Source organism: Etheostoma spectabile, chromosome 5 (assembly GCF_008692095.1).
Source record: "Etheostoma spectabile isolate EspeVRDwgs_2016 chromosome 5, UIUC_Espe_1.0, whole genome shotgun sequence".
In the NCBI taxonomy this organism is placed as follows: domain Eukaryota; kingdom Metazoa; phylum Chordata; class Actinopteri; order Perciformes; family Percidae; genus Etheostoma; species Etheostoma spectabile.
Genome location: NC_045737.1, coordinates 27,732,015 through 27,756,191, shown reverse-complemented (window position 1 = coordinate 27,756,191; position 24,177 = coordinate 27,732,015). Strand labels below are relative to the sequence as shown.

The 24,177-nt window shown below is 42.0% G+C and overlaps 3 protein-coding genes, 1 long non-coding RNA gene and 1 other non-coding gene across 9 annotated transcripts; 2 read left to right on the top strand and 3 right to left on the bottom strand.

The window, feature by feature from the left end:
* Positions 1 to 73: 73 nt before the first annotated feature.
* Positions 74 to 13,089, bottom strand: LOC116690060 (nucleolysin TIA-1). 2 transcript variants are annotated; one of them, XM_032516806.1, is made up of 12 exons: positions 12,825 to 13,089; positions 11,944 to 12,040; positions 11,612 to 11,710; positions 8,546 to 8,600; positions 8,099 to 8,186; positions 6,605 to 6,680; positions 6,277 to 6,385; positions 6,087 to 6,182; positions 4,699 to 4,783; positions 4,108 to 4,246; positions 2,968 to 3,122; positions 74 to 1,470 (listed from the first exon to the last, which is right to left on the bottom strand). In XM_032516806.1, the coding sequence occupies exons 1-12, from the start codon at positions 12,851 to 12,853 to the stop codon at positions 1,332 to 1,334; spliced, it is 1,167 nt and encodes a 388-aa protein (XP_032372697.1). In that variant the 5' UTR covers positions 12,854 to 13,089; the 3' UTR covers positions 74 to 1,331. The 2 variants fall into 2 exon arrangements, 1 of the variants encoding a protein (XP_032372697.1); XR_004332157.1 differs by lacking the exons at positions 74 to 1,470; positions 2,968 to 3,122 and having other exon boundaries at positions 4,130 to 4,246; positions 4,699 to 4,779; positions 6,084 to 6,182.
* LOC116690069 (uncharacterized) lies at positions 1,799 to 22,440 on the top strand. The gene is made up of 3 exons (XR_004332162.1): positions 1,799 to 1,875; positions 9,000 to 9,002; positions 22,429 to 22,440. It is a non-coding gene; the product is annotated as an uncharacterized LOC116690069 (long non-coding RNA).
* Positions 13,401 to 13,471, bottom strand: trnag-ccc (transfer RNA glycine (anticodon CCC)). The gene has a single exon. It is a non-coding gene; the product is annotated as a tRNA-Gly (tRNA).
* Positions 14,677 to 20,553, top strand: rchy1 (ring finger and CHY zinc finger domain containing 1). Of its 3 annotated transcripts, none has more exons than XM_032516813.1 (10): positions 14,722 to 14,973; positions 15,415 to 15,534; positions 15,648 to 15,763; positions 16,203 to 16,281; positions 16,403 to 16,447; positions 16,982 to 17,040; positions 17,437 to 17,466; positions 19,197 to 19,317; positions 19,560 to 19,691; positions 20,108 to 20,553. In XM_032516813.1, exons 1-10 carry the CDS (start codon positions 14,923 to 14,925, stop codon positions 20,192 to 20,194), a joined length of 840 nt encoding a protein of 279 aa, XP_032372704.1. In that variant the 5' UTR covers positions 14,722 to 14,922; the 3' UTR covers positions 20,195 to 20,553. The 3 variants fall into 3 exon arrangements, with proteins under 3 accessions (XP_032372702.1, XP_032372704.1, XP_032372703.1); XM_032516812.1 differs by having other exon boundaries at positions 14,724 to 14,973; positions 19,560 to 19,686; positions 20,096 to 20,553; XM_032516811.1 differs by lacking the exon at positions 20,108 to 20,553 and having other exon boundaries at positions 14,677 to 14,973; positions 19,560 to 19,780.
* LOC116690063 (vegetative cell wall protein gp1) lies at positions 21,092 to 23,564 on the bottom strand. 2 transcript variants are annotated; one of them, XM_032516809.1, is made up of 3 exons: positions 23,043 to 23,564; positions 22,394 to 22,476; positions 21,092 to 22,300 (listed from the first exon to the last, which is right to left on the bottom strand). In XM_032516809.1, the coding sequence occupies exons 1-3, from the start codon at positions 23,107 to 23,109 to the stop codon at positions 21,680 to 21,682; spliced, it is 771 nt and encodes a 256-aa protein (XP_032372700.1). In that variant the 5' UTR covers positions 23,110 to 23,564; the 3' UTR covers positions 21,092 to 21,679. The 2 variants fall into 2 exon arrangements, with proteins under 2 accessions (XP_032372700.1, XP_032372701.1); XM_032516810.1 differs by having other exon boundaries at positions 22,394 to 22,499; positions 23,043 to 23,562.
* Between the last annotated feature and the right edge of the window lie 613 nt (positions 23,565 to 24,177).

Below are 24,177 nucleotides of genomic sequence, written 5' to 3'. Positions count from 1 at the left end.
AAAAGTGACTACTAATTGTGCAGGCCTACCTGGAATAACAACCCCTCCATGAGAAAAAGACAAACACATGGTGTGGTTTATGTGCGTTAGCATTTTAATTGGACAAAGCAAGAAAACATTGATTACAGTAGCAGAGTCATCAGTTCTCAGGGCTAACACCTCTCCAAAGGGTCTGAAAATGTCCGTAGGCACTGCCTAATTAAAAAGAGTATCTTGTCAGCTAAAAGAAACCAGCTCTATAAGGCAACAGTTACAATGTAGGCCTCCCCCATTCCTCTGGCAAAAAGAGCAAGTGTAAAGGTTGAATCCACTCAGATTTTTGTTTTTTTCTATATAAAATACTGGCGTTTCAATAGATATTTAAAAACCATCATAAGTGTCAAACATGTTTACCCTTTAACATTTGAATTGTGTCAAATTTTAAGTATGCACTGCATGGCAATGCTGTTTTATCCCTGCATGGAAGAATCGTGTGTTGCACTGTGCCAGTGTCACATTAGATAATGCCACTCTGCTACGTACAATGTTGGAGTTAACTGTCAAGTTATCGAAACAAAAAAACAAAAGAGAAAGCAAGCACCCACAGTTAACAGTAGCATTTTACTTACATCGTTTCAAATGAATGAATGGTTATTTACACGTGGCGAAAAAGATTTGAGGCTGTCCGAAAGATATGAAGGAGAAATGGAATGCAAAAAAGGAAAACACCTCTTGGTAGTCAAATTTGTCCAAGTACAAGAGAGGAAAAAAACTGTGCAATATTTATCTGCCCTTACAGAGAAACAGCAGTGGCAACAATCCCTGCAATTGATTTTAATCCAAGAGAAAATGTGAACAAATTAAACAGATTTCCATTCCTCAAAAAAATAAGTGAAGCTCATAACTTAGCACGACTCGGACTTTAACAGTTTCTTTAAAAAAAAAAAAAAAAAATCTCTCGGCGGCTGTCTGAGAGAAAAGATGTGAAAATGTAAGCAACTTGTAAAACCAGGGAAAAAAATCCCAAAGTTTCTCCTTTACAGTTTTATACTCATTTACAGTTAACTTAAAAATGGTAAGAGCCCTGGTTCGTGGCCAGTCTTTCCTACCACAAAGGGTGTAAATACCTGTGTGGGTCGAATCGCTCCTCCTTGACTCCCGTTCCCCCCCACCCCCCCCCCCCCCGAAATCCCATTTACATCTCCTATAGACGTCAACCTTCCCATTAGGTTCCACGTCCCAGTAAAAGTCTTAGTCCTGCCACAAATGGAGGCGGTGTTACACAGCCCCGCGGGGCACCGTACAGCCAATAAGAGGCTGAGGGTTGACAAATCTCCCACCCTGCCCACTTATCAGTGTGTGGGGTATCCTGCGGCTCCCATACCGGGCTGGTTGGCTAGCATACTCCCATTCAATCCCTGTGTAGGCTCCATAACCCCACCGTTACTGATGGCGCTCATGCCAGTCCACCCAGCACTGGCCGGTAAGTGACTGCAAAAAACGAAGTAAAGAGAGAGAGGGAGACAGAAAGACAAAATGCCAGCAGGTTAGAAGAGACAAGGCGAAAGGGAGCCAAAAGGACGGTTTATATCAGAGCTACTAGAAACTGGACAGGCTAGAATGCGAACAAGAAGGCAAACAGAGCTATCAGAGGTTGTGAGGGTAAGGCAGGCGGGGCAAAAATCAGGCTAGCAAAGAAAGTGGAGGGCTCTTTGGAGGGGCCAAAGGTAAGGTCATTTGATTAAACATGGGTAGACAAGCAGACATAGAGCATAGAGGCTAAGCGCAGCAAACTCAACATTCCTTTATACCCCCCCCCACAACAGCTGCACACAGACAATCCACTGTATACAACAGTGTGGATTATCTGACTCATTTTGCAACACTTCTACATTTGTAACAACAAAGAACGTAAATTCTCACCTAATTGACATGTTGCGTTTTCTGATTCATGTAATGAAACTAAATTCTAAGTTCAGTGTGGAGATAAGACAGCTTATATAGGATATAATATCTTCAAATTTCAAGTCAAGTGAGGCCTAGCCTCTTTCTCTGGAATTGTGCATTTACTGTACATTCAACAATCACACCTTTGTACACCAAGAAGTTTAGACTGTCAACAACATAGGCCTCTCCTTTATTTTTCTTGGCTGCACAATATGTCACTGCACATAGGTTGTCTAAATAAAAACAAAATTTGTTAACAACCTACAAAAGATATTTAACATGTCCTACTGACATTCACATACAGATGAAATCCTCAGATAAATGTAGAAATGGATCAATGAAATCAAAAAGGGAAACAACGTAAAAAAGCTATGACATGAACGTAGACATACAAAAACAACTGCACAGCCTTACAGAGCAGTCCTGACACACAGGAGGCAATCGTACAAAAAGGGACGGGACGTCTTCATTAACAAACTTAGCCAGGTGGGGACAGGAAGTGAAAACTTTGTTCTGGGCTTTTAGCATTTCTCTTGTTCAGCCACTTTAGTCAGTTATCTTTAAATCTAAAATTCAAGAAATACAGCTTTAGCAAGTTCAAGCCAGTTTTTCTTTTTTTACAATCATTTTTGGAACAGACTACAGTTTTGAACCTTTATGGGCTATAATTCAAGTGACAAAAAAACATTTTGGAACAAACCCCATCAGTTAGTATTAGGATGTGCACAGTGAGCAGTAGTGACCCACTGAAACATGATTTACAACTAAATTAAAGTTCAGATTGTCCTGTGTGTGTGTGTGTGGTGTGTGTGTGTGTGTGTGTGTGTGGTGTGTGTGTGTGTGTGTGTGTGTGTGAACTTATTTCTCAATCCCCTCGAGATGAGTGAATTGAGGGGCTGGCGAAGGGGGGGGATTGGGTGGGGAAGGGGGCGCACAGCTCCCTGGTGTGGTTCTCGCCGCACCGGTCTTGCAGGGGGACTCTGGTGGAGCGGAGTAGAAGGAGACGGTGAAGGGGAGCCCTGTGCACACCGTGCTACTTACTTGAAGCCCTGCTGGTTCCAGGCCTGGCCGTAGACGCCGTAGGTGGGGACCTGCCACCCATTCGGCACGTACTGGCTGATCTGGGGCCCGTTACCGTACCACTGGCCCCACTGGCCATAGGGCTGGGCTGCCGCAGGAAAGCTCATCTTGTTCTGCTGTAGGGTCAAGTACAACAAAAATAAAAAAACTGACAGTGTATATTTTCCCCCAGAAGTTATTTAACTACATATGCAAACCAACTATAGAATAATTGAAAAGGAAAACTGCTCAAATATAAGAAGCCTGTGTTTTCTTATGAATGAACTAATCAGTCTGCAAATCATAAATAGGGCTGGCTTGTGAAATGGTGCATTCAAAGTTATTGTAAAATAACCTATTAGCCTGTTTTTTTAAGTATTGGTTCAGGCACCGGCACCATTTTAAAAGTATCGTTTTAGCTCCGATATTGGGAAAAACCCAAACAATACCCAACCCTAATCATAAAGAATATACACATTAGCTCTTTCACATGCCCGGGCCCATGTCTCCAAGTATGTCAGTGGCAGGGCCGAGGCTTGAAAGCCACAATTAAAGGAGGGGGGGGGGGGGGAATACTTGTTTTATGTTCAAAATACGTGCACTATTTGAAACGGCTGCTGTCCCATTAAAAATGTACTTGAATAATCGCGGGCTGCTTCATGTTAAGCTCATACCTCCCTTCAACAGGAAACCAAGTCAAGGGGACAGGAGGTGGTTAAATCCCTTGTTATTATGGGGTTCATCTCTTTCTGGGTTAGGGTTTCTAATCAACTGAAGATTAGATTAGATTCAACTTTATTGTCATTACACATGTACAAGGCAACGAAATGCAGTTTGGGTCTAACCAGAAGTGCAATAGCAGTAAGTGCAGGATACATACAATGGTTTCATAAGTGCATAAGTGAATAAATACGGAAATTAATACTATTGTAAACAGAATTTTACAGATGGGTTTGTCCTATGAATATAAAATATAGATAACAAGTATTGTGAGCAAGATTTACAGCTGGATATGTACTGAATATAATATATGCTATGCGTTACACAGACCTGGGATCCACAGCAGCACCCACGTACATTATGTCATTAATGGTTGGCATGTACAGCATAGGGTGTCCTTACCTGGGGCATAGGCATCTGCTGCATCGGGTTCATCATGTCCGGGGTCTCTTTTCCCCAGTAGCATTTGACTATGTGGCCCTCTATTGAGGTGCCATTCACTGACACAATGGCATGGGCTGCTGACTCATGGGAGTTAAACCTGGACAAAGACGGGGTGGGTGGGTGTAAGGACAGGCTCGTTTCGTAGATATATATATTCATATATCTATTTGAAAGACTACAGTATGTATGTATGTATGTAACTCCATTCTACTATGCGAGCATCTAACAGACATTTTATCTAAATACCACTGTAAGGGAATGTAAGTAATCATTCAAATTATTCTTGCCATCTGCAAACACAGGAGACCAAAAACATGTATGTGGATGAAATGCATGCCGTTGATACGAATGAAAACACGTTATGTCAGTGGTTCTCAACAAGGTCCTCTGTGCCCAGAACACTAAATTAAATTTTCCCTACGTTCAAAGTGGCAGCCCTTGACTGTATGGCGAGAATATGATTCAGCGGGACTGCAAATTGCTGAGGACCAGGTTGAAGAAATGGCGCATCATTCTTAAAAGAAAAAGGTTAAGTAAACTTCCACATACCTCACAAATGAATAGCCTTTGTCAGGGAAAACTCGGATTTCCATGATTTGTCCAAGGAGAAAACGGTTCGGTCTCATCAGTGTTTAGCAAAACATGAAGGGAATGAATGTATTCATCAAATTTCTGCACTGAATACGGAACCTAAAGTGTAAAGGATTCATCCACGTGTGAAGAAGTGAAAAGTTTGCAGGTCTCACAGTCTCTTGCAAATAAATAAATCCCAAACTCAAGTGCAGCTACGTAGATATGACAACGCCAAGGCATGCGCCAGGACTGAAAAAGGGCATATGTAGCAATCTAAGTAACTTCAACATACTCACAATGAATACCGCAGGGAACTCGGATTGTCTGTGTGCCAGGAGAAGGTCTGTTATCAGTTAGTTCTAAGCAACAGAAGGGACATCAAAGTTTCTCAACATCTGCACATACTGCGTTAGGTAAAGTTTAATGTGGAAAGTAAAATGCAGATACAGTTTTTATCCACAGGTCCAGTATGCAGTAGAGGACACAAAGCCAGGCTGTTGTGCCGTGGGTAAGAGCCAGCGTGGCCAATGTGAGCCCTGGTCTTGGCTGACTCTGGACTACTACAGCCGGTGACTGAAACGCCGTCTCTAGAGCTGCTGTCCTACCAGCGTAGTAGTCTCCTGGCGCCAGAGAGTGAGGCAGGTGGACCACCGGGTTTTCTTCTCTTCTCATTTAACAGTACATATAGCAAATGAAGTGCCCCCATATCGCTTCGGCGTCCTTGAGTGCCGAGAAAGGCGCCTTTAAATAAAAAATATATTATTATTATTATTATTATTATTTTGTTCCAGGCTACTGTAGCGCTTAGGTTACGTGACAGCGCGTTTTCCAGGGGAACGCAGCCGTCGAGGCTGTCGTTCTGCTCGTCATGCTGCATGAGAAGAAAACTGACGCCGTAGTTTTTGTTGCTTGACCGGGGTTTGCATGCGATTCACGTCCTGTCACTGTTCCAGTTGCTCACTTCAGAGTGGAGAGAGCGCGCGGCGGATGGCAAAGAGTTGGGTAACATTTAATCTCGCCGCCGTGAAATGTAACAAACAGAAAAACTGATATAGCACAGTGGTTGTGTTCCTTTTCATTAGGGAATATATCATCCGCGGCAATGGTATGCCTCTTTCATGCATCGTAACAGTTTTTTTCACAACACCAATTGAGCTCTATTGAGTTATGAGATGTGGCTACACAAATTATACTTAACAGTAGGATCAATTTATTCCTGGCTTTGGCTTCATTGACAGAATGCAGAATAATGACAAAAAGATCAAATAAAAACATTCCTTCATTACATCTCTTTGAAGCCTTGTGCTGTATTTACCTGATGCTACCGCTGGCAGTATCACTATCAAACTTCTAGTATTCATTACCTGTCAGTCCTGTGCTGACTCCGCCACAATACACAGTGCAGTTACTGGGACTGGACTGATTCACTACTTCATCAAAGGATAGGTGTTTGGAGTTACCTGCCGGGAGAGACGGGAGACATTTTCTACTGTGAATACATCAGTCCGACATCCTGTGTAAATGAGCAAAGCATGCACAGTCATGACAACGCACTTTCATAGGTGGTCTTTGGGGCGGGGGGCTTTCTTGTGGCCCAGTTGGTTCGAATCTGTCTGCCTCCTAACCACTGCCCACCCATCTGCTGAATGGCGTTCTCTGCATCCTGGAACACAGAAAGGTTATTCCATCAAGCTGGAGTTAATAACATAAAACATATATCCTTTAGAAGCACAGAACACAGTAATGTGTGAGGAAACAAGGCTTGAAAATGTCTAATGAATCTTCAAAAGGATATAACAAGGAAAAGGTTCTGTTCCTTTTACTTAATTGAATTACAGGGAGGTTCTCTAAGGTTAATCATTTGTCATGTCTTTGTACTTGCCCATTTGTTGAAGAAAGAGACAAAGCCATAGCCTTTAGATTTCCCTGTAGCCATATCTTTCACAACACGAGCATCTCTGTGAACAAACGCACCAATAGGAGGACATTATGAACATACAACACAAAGCTTGACAGTTCTAAAGTTTTAAAACAATGGTTGGTTGGTAGGGTTGGGTACCGAGACAAGGTGCATCTGATGCTCCCAAACGGCCATTAAGAAACATGTGATGCTAGTTTACATTACACCTGGCAACAGGTAACGTTAGCCTACCGTTAGCTAGCAGCTGCATTAAGCACGGTTTAAAAGCTGACAGCTAAACGTGTATTTCACAGTAGAGGATTCCACAGCAGGACGTAACGGTGTCAGAAAAACAATACAGACGGTATGTTTACTTAAACGCCCCGTGGCATGAGGTTTTTAACATTAATATGCGCTCCCCAGCCTGCTTATGGCCCCCCCAGTGGCTAGAAATGGTGATAGGTGTGAACCGAGCCCTGGGTATCCTGCTCTGCCTTTGAGAAAATGAAAGCTCAGATGGGCCAATCTGGAATCTAGGATAGGGATAGGCATCAGCTGTGTGCTTGGCCATCAAGTGGTATTTCAAGATGATAGCTCAGTTCACAGCAACCAAACCCACAGATCATTTTGGTTCATCAGGGGAACATTTGGCAACTTTTAAAAAGTAATCTTTCATCCAGAATCTTATCGGCGTCATTTCAGCGTCCCGCTCGCCTCCACTCAGAACTAACGGTATACTCTCTGTCGGCTCGGACCAAACGGGTTGGCACGGCGTGCTTTTTCTGTTTTTGGTCTAGCTAGATCGTACATGCCCTTAATACACATGCCTTACTACAATGCCTTATACACATCCCTTACATAACACCTTACATACCATGGCCTACATACACATGCCCTACATACACATACCCAGAGTGGTAGAGAAGCATGGTTTTATTTCAGTTAGCCTAACAGTGTTTGATTTGCACTGAGGGATTAGAATCCCCATGCCTATCGAGACTATTCATTCACAAAGAAAATGTTTTCCTAAAAGGTCAATTTCCTTTTTAATTAAGCATTAAAGTCAATTCCAAATGTTTTTTTATTCCTCTTTTAGCAACTTAGCATGGTGTGAACTTATGCAAGCTTAATAAACATTTTATTTTAATGCACTTTAAATTTAAGACAAACCTCAAAGTGCTACAGGTAAGATCATAAAAGCAAGATAAAAACATCAGTTTAAAATACATATAAATAGTGCAACGACAATATTGTGCAAGGTTAAAACTCATAGGTTCTGCTAAAAAGAAATTATTTTAGTCCTTTTTTAAAGGTCTCAATAGTTTGTGGTATAGCTACTGTATGTAAACATTTAAGAATTGTAGGATCACTTTCTTTATAGGTGCTATAGGTATAAAGCACAACAGTCTATAACACATCTTTTTCTATTGTCAATCCTTGATTTAAGCATAGTCATCAGTAACCCTTAAAACTTACGATATCCTGCCAAACGGACCAAAAGCAGCTTTGACGTCTTCTGTAGTTATTTCTGGGCTGAGGTCTCCAACGAAGACGTGAAAGTGATCTATGGGGGGGGGGGGGGGGTTAGAAATTGACATGGTTTAGAAATGCTTGATGTTACAATACACTATATATATTTCAAGCTTTATGCTTTTCCCCAGATTGTGACTTCCTGTGTAGAAGTGCTGATTGAATTGGGGAAGGACAACAGGAGAGTCATGTTGGCAAAAACACATTCCACACAAGTACATTTTTTTGAAGATAATTTTAAGACTACATAATAATACGTTACCACATACGCAATGGAAATCTTTTTCATGTGATTTTGGATCTTTCCAATTCACTAACATATTACTTATAAGTCAGATGTGTCCAGTGTATCAATGTAATTAGTTATCCCCAGTGACATGCCCTTGTACTTACTACTTGTGTCTTTTTTCTGGCTGGTTGGCGTCGTGGCCCAGTTGACTTTGACCTCCTGTGGAGAAAGGCGGAGAAAGAACAGGCCAGGTGGGGTATGTTTACATAATTTACATTAAAACCTACATTAAAAGGAGTCAATTATTTTTTTTTTTAAATAAAAAAAAAGGTAGTGCTGGGCGGTATACCGATTCATCTGGAATACTTGTTTTAATTTCCTGTACAGTATACATTTTTTCACATAACTCCACACTGGTGCATAGCCGTGAAGAGTGCTACTGTTGGGGTAAGCCATGAGTCCATTGAGAGGGGAGCCCTTAACTGCGTTCACCTCTCACACATGCATAGAACTTTAAAACAACAATTAATAACCCACAACTTTTTTTTTGCAAGATTTTGGCGCTTTTCCCTTTGCGCAATAGTTGATAGACAGGAAAAGGGGGGGGGGGAGAAATAGGGCGTGACATGCAGGCTGGATTCAATCCAGGGCCGCTGCAAAGGCCTCAGCCTACATGGGACGCACGTATTTTCGGCCGATGTCCGTTACCTTCCTCTTCTTTTGTGTTGTAAATATAGTTACCTGGTCCTCAGATCTCTGCAGGGTAAATCCAGACAGCTAGCTAGACTATCTGTCCAATCTGAGGACTATGGTTACCTGGTCCTCAGATCTCTGCAGGGTAAATCCAGACAGCTAGCTAGACTATCTGTCCAATCTGAGGACTATGGTTACCTGGTCCTCAGATCTCTGCAGGGTAAATCCAGACAGCTAGCTAGACTATCTGTCCAATCTGAGGACTATGGTTACCTGGTCCTCAGATCTCTGCAGGGTAAATCCAGACAGCTAGCTAGACTATCTGTCCAATCTGAGTTTTCTCTTGCATGACTAAAAAAAATTAAAAAAACTTTAACATACACATAAAACAAGTTCCTTCCTGAGGCTATTTTGCGGCGGCACCGTGGCTCTGCCCGGTGCTTAGTGCCACCCACAAAGACTGATTGGTTTAAAGAAAGGCCAACACAATTTGAGTTTTAATTAATTTGGTTAGTAATTTTAATTTAGTTTGGTAGTTGTAACATGTACATTTGTCATATTTACATATTGTTATACTGTTATTTTACATTTCACATTTAATTACAAGGTTACAGTATCCAATGTTACATTCCAGCTATAAAACTTCCCTCCCTCAGGTAAGTGTGTACTGTAACATAAGTTAATGAAACTTTAATGTATTATTTATAAAATAACAATTATGCATAATTTTTGAAAGATTATTTTTTGGGCATTTTAGGCCTTTCATTTTTTAATTATATCGGTATCGTGATATCGTGAGACTAGATATTGTCTTGGATTTTGGATATTGTAATATGGCATGAGTGTCTTTTCCTGGTTTTAAAGGCTGCATTACAGTAAAGTGATGTCATTTCCTGGTCTTACTAAAACTGTTCTAGCTGTTCTATTATCATTTTTTACCCACTTAGTCATTATATTCACATTACTGAAGATTATTTATCTTAAATCTAAGTGTGAAGATATTTTGTCAAAGCATCAGTTGTCAACACTACAATATCGCTGCAATATTGATATTGAGTTCTTTGTTCAAGAATATCGTGATCCGATTTCCTCCGTGTCGCCCAGCCCTACATCAGCGGCAATCAAAGTGTTAACGGACACATTATTAACCATACACAAATGAAGAAAAGTGAACACCCGTTGCATATGGAATGCCAATAAACCAGAACACGTCTTTCTCCCATCCCAGAACGCTGTGTGGACTAGCCAGACCCCCCTCTGCAGCGCTGTGGAAGAAACGAGTGGCAAAGCGAGACTACCCCGGTCACGGTTAGTCTGCCAGCATAAGTTGCCATAGTAACTGAGCTTTAACTATGCTGAATTTGCTTTATGGAACCGGTTAATCTGAAAAATAGGCCTGGTTCATTTGGTAAGCTTGCTTTATGGAACGGGCCTTTTGAAGCAAAGCTCTGCACAGTCGCTAACTTTTCTACAATAACAGACCTGTGGTCAGTTTATGGTGTTTATACAACTAAAATAGTTGAAAAGCAAAGCAAGTTTTTGGCATATCAATGTGTTTTTTTTTTTTTTTACTACTTCGTAGTTTTCACAATAGAATTTGTATACATATAGCAACTACTTAATGCATTCTGATACCGTCATATTGCACAATTCAATATATCTATCAGCTCCCAATTCAAAGTTTTGGTCATACCGCCCAGCACTATGTAATGGCTGACTGAAAGTACTTAAAAAGAGATTTAAATGTAACATGATGTGGTGCCTTCTCACTATGTCCAGCGACGTGGTGCACGGAAATTAATCTTATCAGATCTTAATTAACTTAGCAGAAAATAGACTGCAACTGGCCTGCCATTCATGACAACAGAAAAAAATCTGATTTATCTGTGTTTTTTGCCGATGAAATGCAATTCAGCGCAGTCATTTGATTTTCCGGTTTATGCCTTAGCACTGAATCCAGAAACTCAACTCAATAGACCATCTTGCACCACTTTAATATTGTTGTTTATATATATAAAAAAAGGCTCTGTGGTCTTTTAAATGTGGCAGATTAAAATGTTAATTTTTGCTCTATTGTTCTAGATAACCTGACTTCATCCAGCTCCTCTCAGACTTTTTGTATTGCTATCCTTCCAGTGGAGCTTACATGGTCTTAAAGACTGACAGTACAGCTCTCATATGTTCAGAGGATCTCTAACTTAGGGGAAACACTCAAGCCACATAATGGCATCATTCCTCACACCTAACGCCACAGCTTCATATATATATAAAAAAATAGAACCAAAATTACCGACAGCGAGATAACTTTCTGGCAGTTGGAACACTGAAATATTCAAGATCTGATCTGGACCCTGGCTCCAGCAGTTCCCCTTTTCATTTGAAATACCCTATCCTATGTAATTAATGTAATATAAATGCCAGCAGTCCACTGCTTTTATTTTTTATTAATATTAATTATTTCAAGAAGGCACACAACCTAAATTTCCCACACCAGAAGCCCACCCGTCCCCACTCACCCTGTAGACACGATAGCTTACCTTACCCATTATTTTCCTTCCATTCATGGCTGCCAGTGAGGCAGCAGCATGCCTGTGGTCATAGAACTCCACAAAGCAGTACGGATCATTTCCAGCCGTCTGTCAACGGGAAACAAGACTGATATTAAGTACAAGGGTGAAAATTTAATCATTGAAGATGACAAGAGCCACCTACTTTAGTTTGGAGTGTCATGCCTGATATAATAGGCTGAGAGAGGAAAACTAATGTCGAGCACATATGTAGATTGAGATTAGCACCACCACCTTTCAGGCCACTGTTGAATGCCATTTCCTATTGTAAAACAATATATACCTGAGAGGATAACACTCACATCAACTATCATTTTACAGCTCTTGCAGGGTCCTATTTGTGTGAAGACCTGCAGAATGAGGGGCTCGGTGACATCCCTGGACAGATTCCCCACATACCTGCAAACAAGGACAGAGATTGGGTAATTGAGTCTTTGTCAAACAGGAAGTAGCATGCAAACAAAGGCTAGTTAACCGGGCTAGCTAAAACCCACAACAATTCCTTACATTTAGCTATATAAAAAAAAATGATAGACTACATATTATTGGGGATGGCCTCAATTTTACACAGACAACTCGGGTATAGTCAGTCTTACTGGAGCTGTCCCGGGCCGTCTCTTCGAGCGTTGACGTGGCTTGTTTGCCAGCTAGCTAACGCTAAAGATAAAGCTAGCCGGTTCAATCGGGCCTCATGCTAAGTGGGTTGGCTGCTAACGGCAGTAAATGACATCCCTTCCGCGAGGGTCTAGCTAACGCCTTTCTATTGCTAATAAAAGGCGACTCTTTTAGTGAATAAAGATATTATTCAATGAAAACGTGTGCATTTTACAAGAAGTGAGCGGCTAACGTTAGCTGCGTTTGCATCTTTGGCTAATGATACCTAGCATTAGCTAGCCCTTCAGTTTCATTTTCAGGCGAGTTATGGTTCCGTCTATTTATATGACTAAATCAAACAGAATTTTAGGTTCAAATCAAAAATATGTCAATGTATATACGTCTTATAGCATTTACAGACGTCGCTATTGACGCGATGAAATGATGAGGCGAATTAAATGCCCGTTTGTGACTAAATTAGAGGGTTTTTCAGTTTTTAATTGAAACAACAACGTGGAAACATTTCGGACGCGCCGTATCACAAGGAGCGTTCCCATTCCAGGACATAGACAGGGCCGCTGCTACTCACAAGGTTCTGGGTTGATCGTCCTCCATCATCAAGGTTTAGTGGTCGCGTCCTGAGAGGTCTTTAATCCAATGACATACAAATGGTTTGTGCTGAACTTGAGCGACCGCGAACGTAAAGTCTATATCTACTATTTAATGATTAGATCGGTGGCCGATTCTGCTCTCACACACACCGCAGACAGCCTCAGTCTGATGCAAACAATAGGAAGTTGAAGATGGCGGAGGAGCGGCGTCAGCAGCGTCAACCTGCGCGCTGAAATGAAGCCAAAATCAAGCCCTCTTACTCCCACACACAAGGATGTGAAGCATATGGCATAAGATGGAAAAACAGCGAGTTTTGAAGCTTGCATAACTGTGCAGAATAATAATTTATCGTGGTCATAGCTTAATCGACCAAGGGGAACAACGTTAGGGAAATTGCTAATGAAAGCATCTGGGAAATGCACGTAACCCGGCAAGTTACCTGTAAAGCAGTTTATTGGGGCCTTATCGTTTCCACTTACAGTTCAACAACTAGCTAGCTACTTGTGCGACATTGAAACATTTTTATGTGTCTTGATTTCCTAAGCAAAATACGTGCGCCGCCCGGGAATCGAACCCGGGTCGCAAGAATGGGAATCTTGCATGATACCACTACACCAGCGGCGCCGTCCTGACGGGGAGTGGTAGAGCATCGTATTTATCGTATATATTGTACTATTATGAACAACTTTTATATATATAATATTGTATTTTATAAGGTTAGTAAGGTAAAAGAAGGCAAAGGATGAGAAAGTCCAAAAGCGAAGACAAGCATCTGATACTGCGGTGTGTTAAACAATAATGGAATGGAATTTAACGCACAATGAAACAGTAACTTTGTACAAGAACAAGGAGCGATAAATCAAACCATGTTGTACAACCATAGACCGTAATATAAGTAATATAAGTAATATAAGTACAACTGCTATTTCTCGCCGGTAGTGGGCAGGTAGGCAAATCAATAAACAGTCACAGGGCAAGAAATGAAACAGTAGTTTTCCTTAAATGTTGATGATTCCAGTTTCACCTATGGATCACCGATCATATCAGTCACTGCCTGGAACTATGGAGCAAAGCCTTTATTGGACCTCCAGTTTCATATTTTTAGTCATTTAACGATAATGGGGTTTTACGTTGAAAAATTTCCAAAATTATAAAATGTTGGATTTTCAGTATGAGTGTAGTCAAAGATTAGATTAGATTACATTAGATACTACTTTATTCATCTCATGTGGGGAAATTCCCTTATTACAGCAGCATTTTCTACAATAAAAGCAAAACAAACAAGTAAACACACAAACAAACAACAGCCAATGAGCAGAGGGTAGACTGAATGTAAAGTGGCGTCAAATAAAGGTATAGTAAAGTGCGGTTGCCATAGTACAAAAAACTAAATTGCAGTGTAAGTAAGTGACGTTAAAAGGAAATTGAATATGTAATTAAAGTAGCCTAATATTGCAAAAGTAGGTAACCATAATATAAATTATATTGAAATAGTAGGTAGCTTACTTGTAAGATGTCCTGTACTCCTGGAACTATGGACAACAGTCTTTTTATTGCACCTCCAGTTTCATATTTTCACTCATTTAACGATGGACGAATGAGGTTTTATTTTCCAAAAAAATCTCCAAAATTATACAATAAAAATGTTTGATTTTCGGTACTAGTGGAGTCAAAATTGTCCTGTACTCAAATATATCAGTTATTGAATGGAACTATGGAGCAAAGTCTTTTTGTTGCACCTAAATTTCGGATCTGACGTCGTTTTAGTCTCTATAGGAGGGACTCTTATTTCATAAAATCTCAAAACGTATACGGTTGAATCGCTCGCTTGGGCCGTTTGAATGCATTTACCGCAAGTGCTGGTGTAATAGCGCACTACCAATTTAGTGTCGGCGGATTTGACCACGGTAATCCGAGTGTGGGCCGGTTTGACCGCAGTTGGTTCACCAAACGGAAGAGGGCAGTAATGCCACGTCTACGCCGTCACAAAGCATAGTCCAGAAGAAGAGAAAAAGAAAAGAGGAGGACCTCGTCATTTTACTGTCATCGCAGAAGAAGCCAGTTTTGGAGGAAACATGGCTTCCCCTGCCGGTTGTGAGCATTATGTGCGCAGCTGCTTATTGAAAGTGAGTTAACTTCTTAATGTGTTCCATACTTAAATTTGCCATCCATGTATGATGGAGGCCTGTAGGTGTTGAAAATGCCTCGATGTGCTTGCTATAACGAGCAGTGCTACTGTAAAGCTCTGGGAACCCCTCTCAGCTTGCTGACCTAGCTAGTTCCGTTACTAGCCGTTTGTCGCTACGACATATTAGTTACCGTTAGTGTCTCATACCTGTCTTAGAAAACATTAGGGGAGTTTAGTAAGTATGTCGTTAGTCAAATACTCGGGATTTAATTACCTACACGCATGCCTACAAATGGAAAATGAGGCTTTCATTTTACATTTCTGTAAACTTCCATTTTTGTTGCAGCCATATTCAATTTGTTGTTGAGGCTACCCTTAAATGTAAGCATAAACTGTGATAGGACTATGGTTGCCATACCTGTGTCTACACACACTGCAGGCCCCCTGCTGTGGTAAGCTGTACGTGTGTCGGCTGTGCCATGACGCAGAGGAGAACCACCAGATGGACCGGTTCCAAGTCCGAGAGGTGCAGTGCTCTGAGTGTCAAACGGTGCAGCAGGTAACTGAGACTGTCGAGCTGTAGCAGGACCACTCAGTGAGCTTAAATGCCAATACTGTCCCTTTTGGTAGTTGTGTATGTACTCGTGTAAGGACAGATTCTCACTCTTTTAGGCACAGCAGACTTGCCAGCAGTGTCATGTGCAGTTTGGGGAGTATTACTGTGACATTTGCCACTTGTTCGACAAGGATAAGAAGCAGTACCACTGTCAGCCCTGTGGAATATGCAGGTGAGCAATAGTAGAATGTATATATTATATATATATATATATATATATATATATATATATATATATATATCTTTTAAACTTCACATCACACAGCTTTTTTTTTTACAAATCTTTTCACAAGTATATTCTTAATAGAAGACATTAACAATGATATGGATATTTCAAAATAAAAGTATAAATGTGTCAAGGTGAATACCTTCTTAAAGTTTCACGCCCTCTTTTTTGCAACAATAATTAGAGTTTTTTAAATTACAATGTTGCGATGATTGTTTCATCAGCCTAGTATTAGATGTGATTGTGTCACTACAGACACACATTCAGTGGGTTTTTATATCCACCGTACTGCTGTTGACAGTTGGTATGTCATGTTACACATACTATATTCATACATGAGGTGATTGTCATCTGTGTCAGTGGCACTGTGTTTTGACCCCTACAGGATTGGGCCCAGGGGAAAGTATTTCCATTGTGAAAAGTGCAATCTGTGTTTAGCCCAGGATCTGCGGGGAAACCACAAGGTGATTATTAGCCTGCATCTGTTTCTGACTTCCATACTGTACGTCATATGTATGTTTTCTGTTTGATGAGCAAATGAGCGTCCACACTGCTGTCATTTACAATTGTCTTTTTATGTTTCAGTGTGTTGAAAATGTTTCGAGGCAGAACTGCCCAGTGTGTATGGAGGTAATAAAACCTATATTACATTAGGGGACAGTATTGCTAGGGTTGTTTGCTTTCTGTACCCTGGAAATCCAGAGTTCTTGCGAGAGCACAATTTGTTCAGCGAGTTCCTCTGGCATCAAGTAATGCTGCTCATTAACTATGCCCTTTTAGCCGAGCTGCACCAATCACATCGGTTATCTGATATAGGCGGGCCAGAGGCCAGCTGCACCAATCACATTGGTTATCTAATATAGGCGGGCCAGAGGCCAGCTGCACCAATCACATTGGTGTGTCTGATGTAGGCGGGGCCAGAGGCCAGCTGAACAGATGACGACAGTTTAATCTACCTATTAGCGCCGCTGGTAGCTAAGCATACGGGGATCTGTCACCCTGTGTGTTGTTGTGAGTGTTGCGTGCAGTGAGATTTTCAAATGCTCGCTTGAGTTTGGCAATTTTCATTACTCAGTGCCAGACCCTTAGTCTTTCAGATTTGGGTCTGGATTTCCAGGCTATATTTTCTCCACAATTTGACATGATTTTCTTTTGTATGTACAGGATATTCACACGTCCAGAATTAGAGCTCACGTTCTTCCATGCGGCCATCTTTTACACAAGTATGACTCTTACAACTAGTGGCTCGGTGTTGGTCAGTGGAATTGACTTGTGCATATTTTTCTGTTTTGTATATATCCCAATTTTAATTATACTGCAGACAAAAATACATGAATCTAGGACAATACCCTAAAAGATTTCTATGCAGATTGTTTACTCTATATGCCATATAGTCATAGTATCTGTAAAAAAAGAAAAATATGATATAATTACAAAGATAAAGGGAATTGAAAAGCTGTTAAAATATTGTCAGTGATCGTAGACTAATAAATCCAAATGTTATATGTTCAAGTCCTACATTGTCCTTAAATATAGGTTATATTTATTTAGTAGTCATAGTTCAAGATGTGCAACGTTATAAAGGTAACCATTAACATGTTTGTTCACATTCTCTGCAGGACGTGCTTCGATGACATGGTCAGAACAGGGTAAGTCTAATCAGCCCGTCTTCCTGTTTGAGGTGTAGTTGAGGAAAATCCGGTCTGGTTCCAGGTCAATGGATTATTTGTTTGATTGTTTTGCTAAAACATTTTGAGCATTTTAATACATTTCATTTGTATTAATAACACAACGTTGGTTTCCACCACTGAACATTTGACTAGTTTTCATTTCAGACACACTGGTGCTGTGAGGAAAAGCTCCGTCCAGTCTATTGACCTCTGTCTGCTGTCGTCCTCTCTGTCTTCTATTGTCCTCTCTCTCTGCTGTCGTCCTCTCTGTCTTCTATCGTCCTCTCGTCTGCTGTCGTCCTCTCTGTCTGCTATCGTCCTCTATGTCTGCTGTCGTCCTCTGTCTTCTATCGTCCTCTCTTTCTGCTGTCGTCCTCTCTGTCTGCTGTCGTCCTCTCTGTCTGCTGTCGTCCTCTCTGTCTGCTGTCGTCCTCTCTGTCTGCTGTCGTCCTCTCCGTCTGCTGTCGTCCTCTCCGTCTGCTGTTGTCCTCTCTGTCTTCTATCGTCCTCTCTGTCTGCTGTCGTCCTCTCTGTCTGCTGTCGTCCTCTCTGTCTGCTGTCGTCCTCTCTGTCTGCTGTCGTCTCTCTGTCTGCTGTCGTCTTGTCTGTCTTCTGTTGTCCTCTCTGTCTTCTATTGTCCTTTGTGTCTGCTGTTGTCTGCTCTGTCTGCTGTCAACCGCTCTGTCTGCTGTCGTCCTCTCTGTCTTTTATAGTCCTCTCTGTCTGCTGTCGTCCTCTCTGTCTGCTGTCGTCCTCTCTGTCTGCTGTCGTCCTCTCTGTCTGCTGTCGTCCTCTCTGTCTGCTGTTGTCCTCTCTGTCTGCTGTCGTCCTCTCTCTCTGCTGTCGTCCTTTCTGTCTTCTATCGTCCTCTCTCTCTGCTGTCGTCCTTTCTGTCTTCTATCGTCCTCTCTGTGTACCGTCGTCCTCTCTGTCTGTCGTCGTCCTCTCTGTCTTCTATTGTCCTCTCTGTCTGCTGTCGTCCTGACTGTCCGTCACACACATAAATTCAAACATCAAATTTGTAATCCATGGCTCAATTCAAGCAAAATAATTTTTGTCTCCCCGTTCACTACCGTTGTTTTTTAAGAAAAAAAGGTCCCATGGACCAGAAGTAGAAGGGCGTGACTTTGGCTCTCTATACCTAAGGAGTAAATCTCATCAGCGTCACTAAGCCAATAGGCATGCAGCATGCTTCTACCAAGATCTACTAATGACTGTGATTGGCTGTCTAGCGCTACACGTCGTAGAGACACGCAGGAAAAATCTCTACGTTACACAGAGACGGGGCGCACTTAGTAGAAACTGAAAATAAATAAATAGATGTGTGCTGTAATGTGAAATGTTGAAATTTCGTTTTGTTTCATAAAATTGGTATAAAAAAATATTGTTTATGAACCGTATCAAAGTCACGGTATTGGTACTGTTATTGAATATTTTATGAATGCTACCCAGCCCAGGAAGCAGCGTATTCTCTACCTCCAGTTATAGAGAAATGTTGCTGACCAAACACCTGAACATACCGCCCCCACAAAGATGACACAGAGCTGGTTTCAAATCGGCAAAGCATACCCTTAAAATAAGTCAGCCATGGTTTCTAAATCAGGTGTGGGTCAGGTGATCCACCTGATCTCTGACCTGCTGCAGGTACACGTTACTACAGTCCTTACACACGTGCAGCAGAGTGAGCTCTTCCACTTCATTTGGTTTAGAGCGTACCGCTGCCCCCTGTGTATGCACTCTGCCTGGAACATGGAGGACCACTGGGATCAAATCGACAAAGAGATTGCCCAGTCACCGATGCCCACTGAATACCAGGGTGCTACTGTCAAAGTAAGACCTCAATAATAATATATTAACCTGCACAATTAATACGATACGTAACCTGCACAATTAATAGTTTAGGTAAAAGAAGGGTTGAATTACTGATTGATCAGAATCTAATTTTTTAAACATGCCCACATTTTGCGTTTCATTCAGTCCAATTTGTATAATTCAATTAAGATGGGCTTGGGTGACTGGGTTTATCTTTATATACTTTATAATCCATTACTTTTGTTTTTTTCTGACTACAGATTATATGTAACGACTGCCAAACCCATTGCACGGTGCCTTTCCACGTGTTAGGGATGAAGTGCAGCGGCTGTGGCTCGTATAACACAGCACAGGACGGAGGACTGATCCAGCAGCCTGAGCAGCGCAGCAGCGCAGCAGCCTGAGCACGACAGCAGCAGCCTGCCAGCAGCCTGAGCACAGCAGCCTGAGCAGCAGCAGCCTGAGCAGCAGCAGCCTGAGCAGCAGCAGCCTGAGCAGCAGCAGCCTGACAGCAGCAGCAGCCTAGCCTGAGCAGCAGCCTGAGCAGCAGCAGCAGCTGAGCCGAGCAGCAGCAGAGCCTGAGCAGCAGCCTAGCAGCAGCAGCCTGAGCAGCAGCAGCAGACCTGAGCAGCAGCAGCCTGAGCAGCAGCAGCCTGAGCAGCAGCAGCCGAGCACTGAGCAGCAGCCTGAGCAGCAGCAGCAGCAGCCTGAGCCTGAGCAGCAGCAGCCTGAGCAGCAGCCTCAGCAGCAGCAGCCTGAGCAGCAGCAGCAGCCTGAGCAGCAGCCTGAGCAGCAGCAGCAGCCTGAGCAGCAGCAGCCTGAGCAGGACGCTGAGAACGAGGCAGACACAGAGCCAGAGCAACTAGATCAGCCTCAGTCACCCACGCTACATTAACCGCACTGGGGGACTTTGTACTAACTTCCATTGAGTGTAATGATAGACTGAGCCAATATTCCTATATTCCACAAAATACCAGAAAAAGGAGTGGGGTGGTGAGTGGGATGGTGATTATCTTCAGAGAGTTAACCTCTCCTTTTATGTTGTTTATGGAGAAGGAGAACCAGGAAATGAGCGGGGGGAAATGAAACACTACCAAGCCATGGCCAAGTGACGTGTAGTTGGATTTTTCCAGAGGTGCACGTCAGGCTACAGCGTAGGTTTGTGTCTCCACGTACCTACCTACGCAGCAACGGCATAGATTTTACGCAGAATTATAAATCAAGCTTAACACACATTCAAACCTGAAGGCAATTCCCTCTGAGGGCTCATCAAGGATTAAACCAGGGTTGACTTTGTGCTTGAAAGGGTTAATTAATTTGCATTGATCGACTCGGCTGCACAACCCAAGTCACACTGTGCAACGAGGAGCTACGACAGACTAGTTCTGGTGGAGTACAGCTGGGCTGGAGTACAGTATGTGACAACACTAGCTGTTAATAAGAGTCTAAACCCCATGCACATTACCTGAGGCTCCCGGTTCTGATCCAGGTTGGGTCTGGATTGTCATGACTAGGGTTGGGCATCGAGAACCTGCTCAGTTTTCAAAAACTAACTAAGAAGATGTCAGTACTGTCTGTAGCATTGGCAATATGTGCAGTGTTGCTTCTTTGTTATAATAATCTAATGTGACTTAATTACAACTGCAGCACATGCACATATTGAGTAGACAGAACTGTCATTTGTGGGATGGCTGCTGTGACACGGGCCTTGATCCTGGTACCATTCGCTTTTGTGTCTGTGTTCCTTGCAAAGATAACGTTATCCTACCTTTACAGTGACAGCAATACAAACTCCCAATAAAAATTTTACTAAACTACTGGTAACAGGTGTGTGGTCTTCTGAACCAATCATTGAATCAGAGATCAAAACATTTTACCACATGACATTTTCAGCTGCTCCATACCACTACATTTAAGGTGTTACATTTCCATTGTATTTGTAAAGCAGTCATGTACACTAGCACCATTATAACAACATTAGAAGCGATGAAGGAAATGTTGAATGAAAGTTAAATACCAGTGTGGTCGGGATATTTTTGACTTGTTAATGCAATGTGTCGCAGCTGGGCAAAAACCTTGGATGTTCAAAACTGTTGCTTTTCAGGAAATGGAGGAGAAAAAAGAGTTTGGGTGACCAAAACAATTGATTTATCAGACTGTATCTGTAAAGTGTCTTGAGATAACTCTTATGATTTGATACTATAAATAAAAAGTAATTTAATTCATGAAAAATTAAAATGACAAAATATAGAGATAAGGTTTCTACCAAGCCGCAACGAAATGAAAAAGTATCAACACAGCCCGACCTATATGCACAGCAATAACATGGACAGAACCAGCAACTTGAAGTAGGACTTTAAAAGTGAAATGGATGGTAGTATCAAATGCTGTCTCCTCGAGGGGGTTTGGACTCGGGGGTGGAAAACTGGAAGGTGAAACAGACAGGGGCACTATTCAGGGCGGTATCAACGGGGATTGTCAGGGACGGAGCTGCGGAGAATGGCGGAGGTGTTGGGTTGATGTTTGGAGGAGAGGGTGGAGTGGCCCCCTGGGGGAATCTTTGGTATGTGGTGGTGGTGAGTGGAGGTTGATTTGTGCCACTAACAACTAGTGAGACCTCTGGATCTGGCTGGATGTGCACAGTGTCAACTTTAATTGAGTCCTGCGCAGGATCAGAATCTGGCATGTCCTGAGAAACGTCCACGCCCAGAGCAGTTTGGGAAGGCTCATCTGGACTGAGTTGCGACGCGTCAGCATCGGTGGAGGTTTGTGGGTCCTCGGGGTATGGCAGGGCCTTCTCCAGGGTGGCTGGGGACGGTCCTGCTTCTGCAGAGGGAAGCAGGACAGCAGCACCCTCTGTAGCATTAGGCATGTCTGCCTCTGTAGGCGCTGGCTGCACGGGTTCCTGGGAAGGCCCGACGTGGGTGGCAGTCTCCTCTGATGAATTTGGCTCACTGGATTCTGATGACTCGGATGAATCCTCACTCTCACTCAGGCAGATCTGTTTTCATAATAAGGCATTAGCTTAACGTTTCCCTACAAGACCTTTTACATTGTTTCATAGTGCTAGCAGCAGAAGAGCAGAGCTACTCACTGGTTTGGTCAACGCCACAGTCACCATGAGGAAAGCACAAAGTGTAGTCCTCAGAATTGCCATTGCTGTCTCTCCTTTATTTGCTGAAACAAACAAGCCGTAGGCCCTGTATTGGTAAATTAGTGGAATGTACGTTTTTCATGTACTTTTATCTTCACTACATTCACCTGACCGCTCCAGTTAGTAGTTATTTTGCAGCTTATTTTTAATACAAAACATATGATCACCTCCTGAAACATGATGCATTGTTCAGTGAGAAAAATAATTGTAGTCCGGAATTTAGTCACAAAATCTGCAAGGTGGATTAGAATATGTCTAAAACTTTTTCAATGTCCATCTACTTTTTTCAACAATTTTCTAATTTTCTTTCTTGACATCAACATTGAGTTTGCTCCATATCAAACTACCCAATACTTTATTTAGATAAAACCAGAATTTTAAGTTGGGATTTGAATTGCACCACTCAGCTCAATTTAAATGTTTTGTTTCAAACTAAAGCATATTTCAAATAAATGGCTCTCTGAATCTCTTACAATATTCTATAACTTTGTTATGCGCTACAAAGAAATCTCAACAAACTTGAAATACATGGTACATTATTTAAGCTATAGTATTTTATATAATATAGCATTCCTGCTTCAAGTCCTACCTTGATATTTTGAGTATCCTCTTTTCCCTGCACAGCAGATATGCTCATTTCTTCTTGCATTGGACATTTATATGGCTGTTGATATGTGTGGGTACAATAAACCAATAATTCATTATCTGATTCATGTCAGAATTGTTCGACTTCAACCCTGCCTCACCAACAGTTCTTACTAACCCATTAAATACCCCAGACACAGCTAAATTATAGAGTGCAAAAATTCTTAGAGGATAATAAAAGAATATGTACACAAACATGTGTTTTGTGGTTTTGGTGTGAACAATGGGAAGAATCCGGTTTAGACTTAAAATACATTTCAGAATTTCTCATTACAATGACTACATTATTTTATTTCTTCAACATCCTGCCAAAGTATAGGGCTTAAACTAACTCCATAGCATTTCTTCCAGCGAAGTTAACTATGAAATGGACTTCCACTAAAACATATCTTACTGAAATCACACCAGTTACATGCCCCCATATCTACATTTATTTTCATAACTTAAAATTACAGGTTTGAATAGACTAGTCTTGACTACTCAAAACGCTTTTCCATAGTATGGGAACCATTGACACATCCACACACTGGCCGAGGCTGCTGTACAAGGTGCCACCTGCTCACCAGATACACTCACACGCCAATGGGGCAGCATGGGGGGGACCTCTGGGTTCAATGCCGCCTTAACAGCCAAGAAAGACCATTCACCAAGTTTACTTTAATTACAAAAAAAAAGTAAAGAATGAGCAACAAAGCAGCGGACGTAAGGCAACTCCACACCGTCGTGACCCTCAGAGTCCTGCATCAGGGTTGGGGGGGGGGTGTTGTTCCCCACCAAAATTGTACTCAGAATGGCAAACCCTATAGACTGTTGTGCTAATATATTTAGCGTTCTCTTGCGTAGATTTTGTAGAAGTATCAATCGACCCAGTAAAATCCACTGACCTAGTTACTGTAACCAGAGAAGTCTGAGGTAATTTACCAGCCAGTTTACATTAAGTTACCAAACTTGAGCACAACTGCCCACAAAGTACTGCTTGCTGGGGATGAGCGTATTTCAGTGTACCAACAGACACTTTACAAATGGATAAGTCATTGTAACCAAAATGTTTAAGTTTTTTGCAAAGCTCATGTCACCAA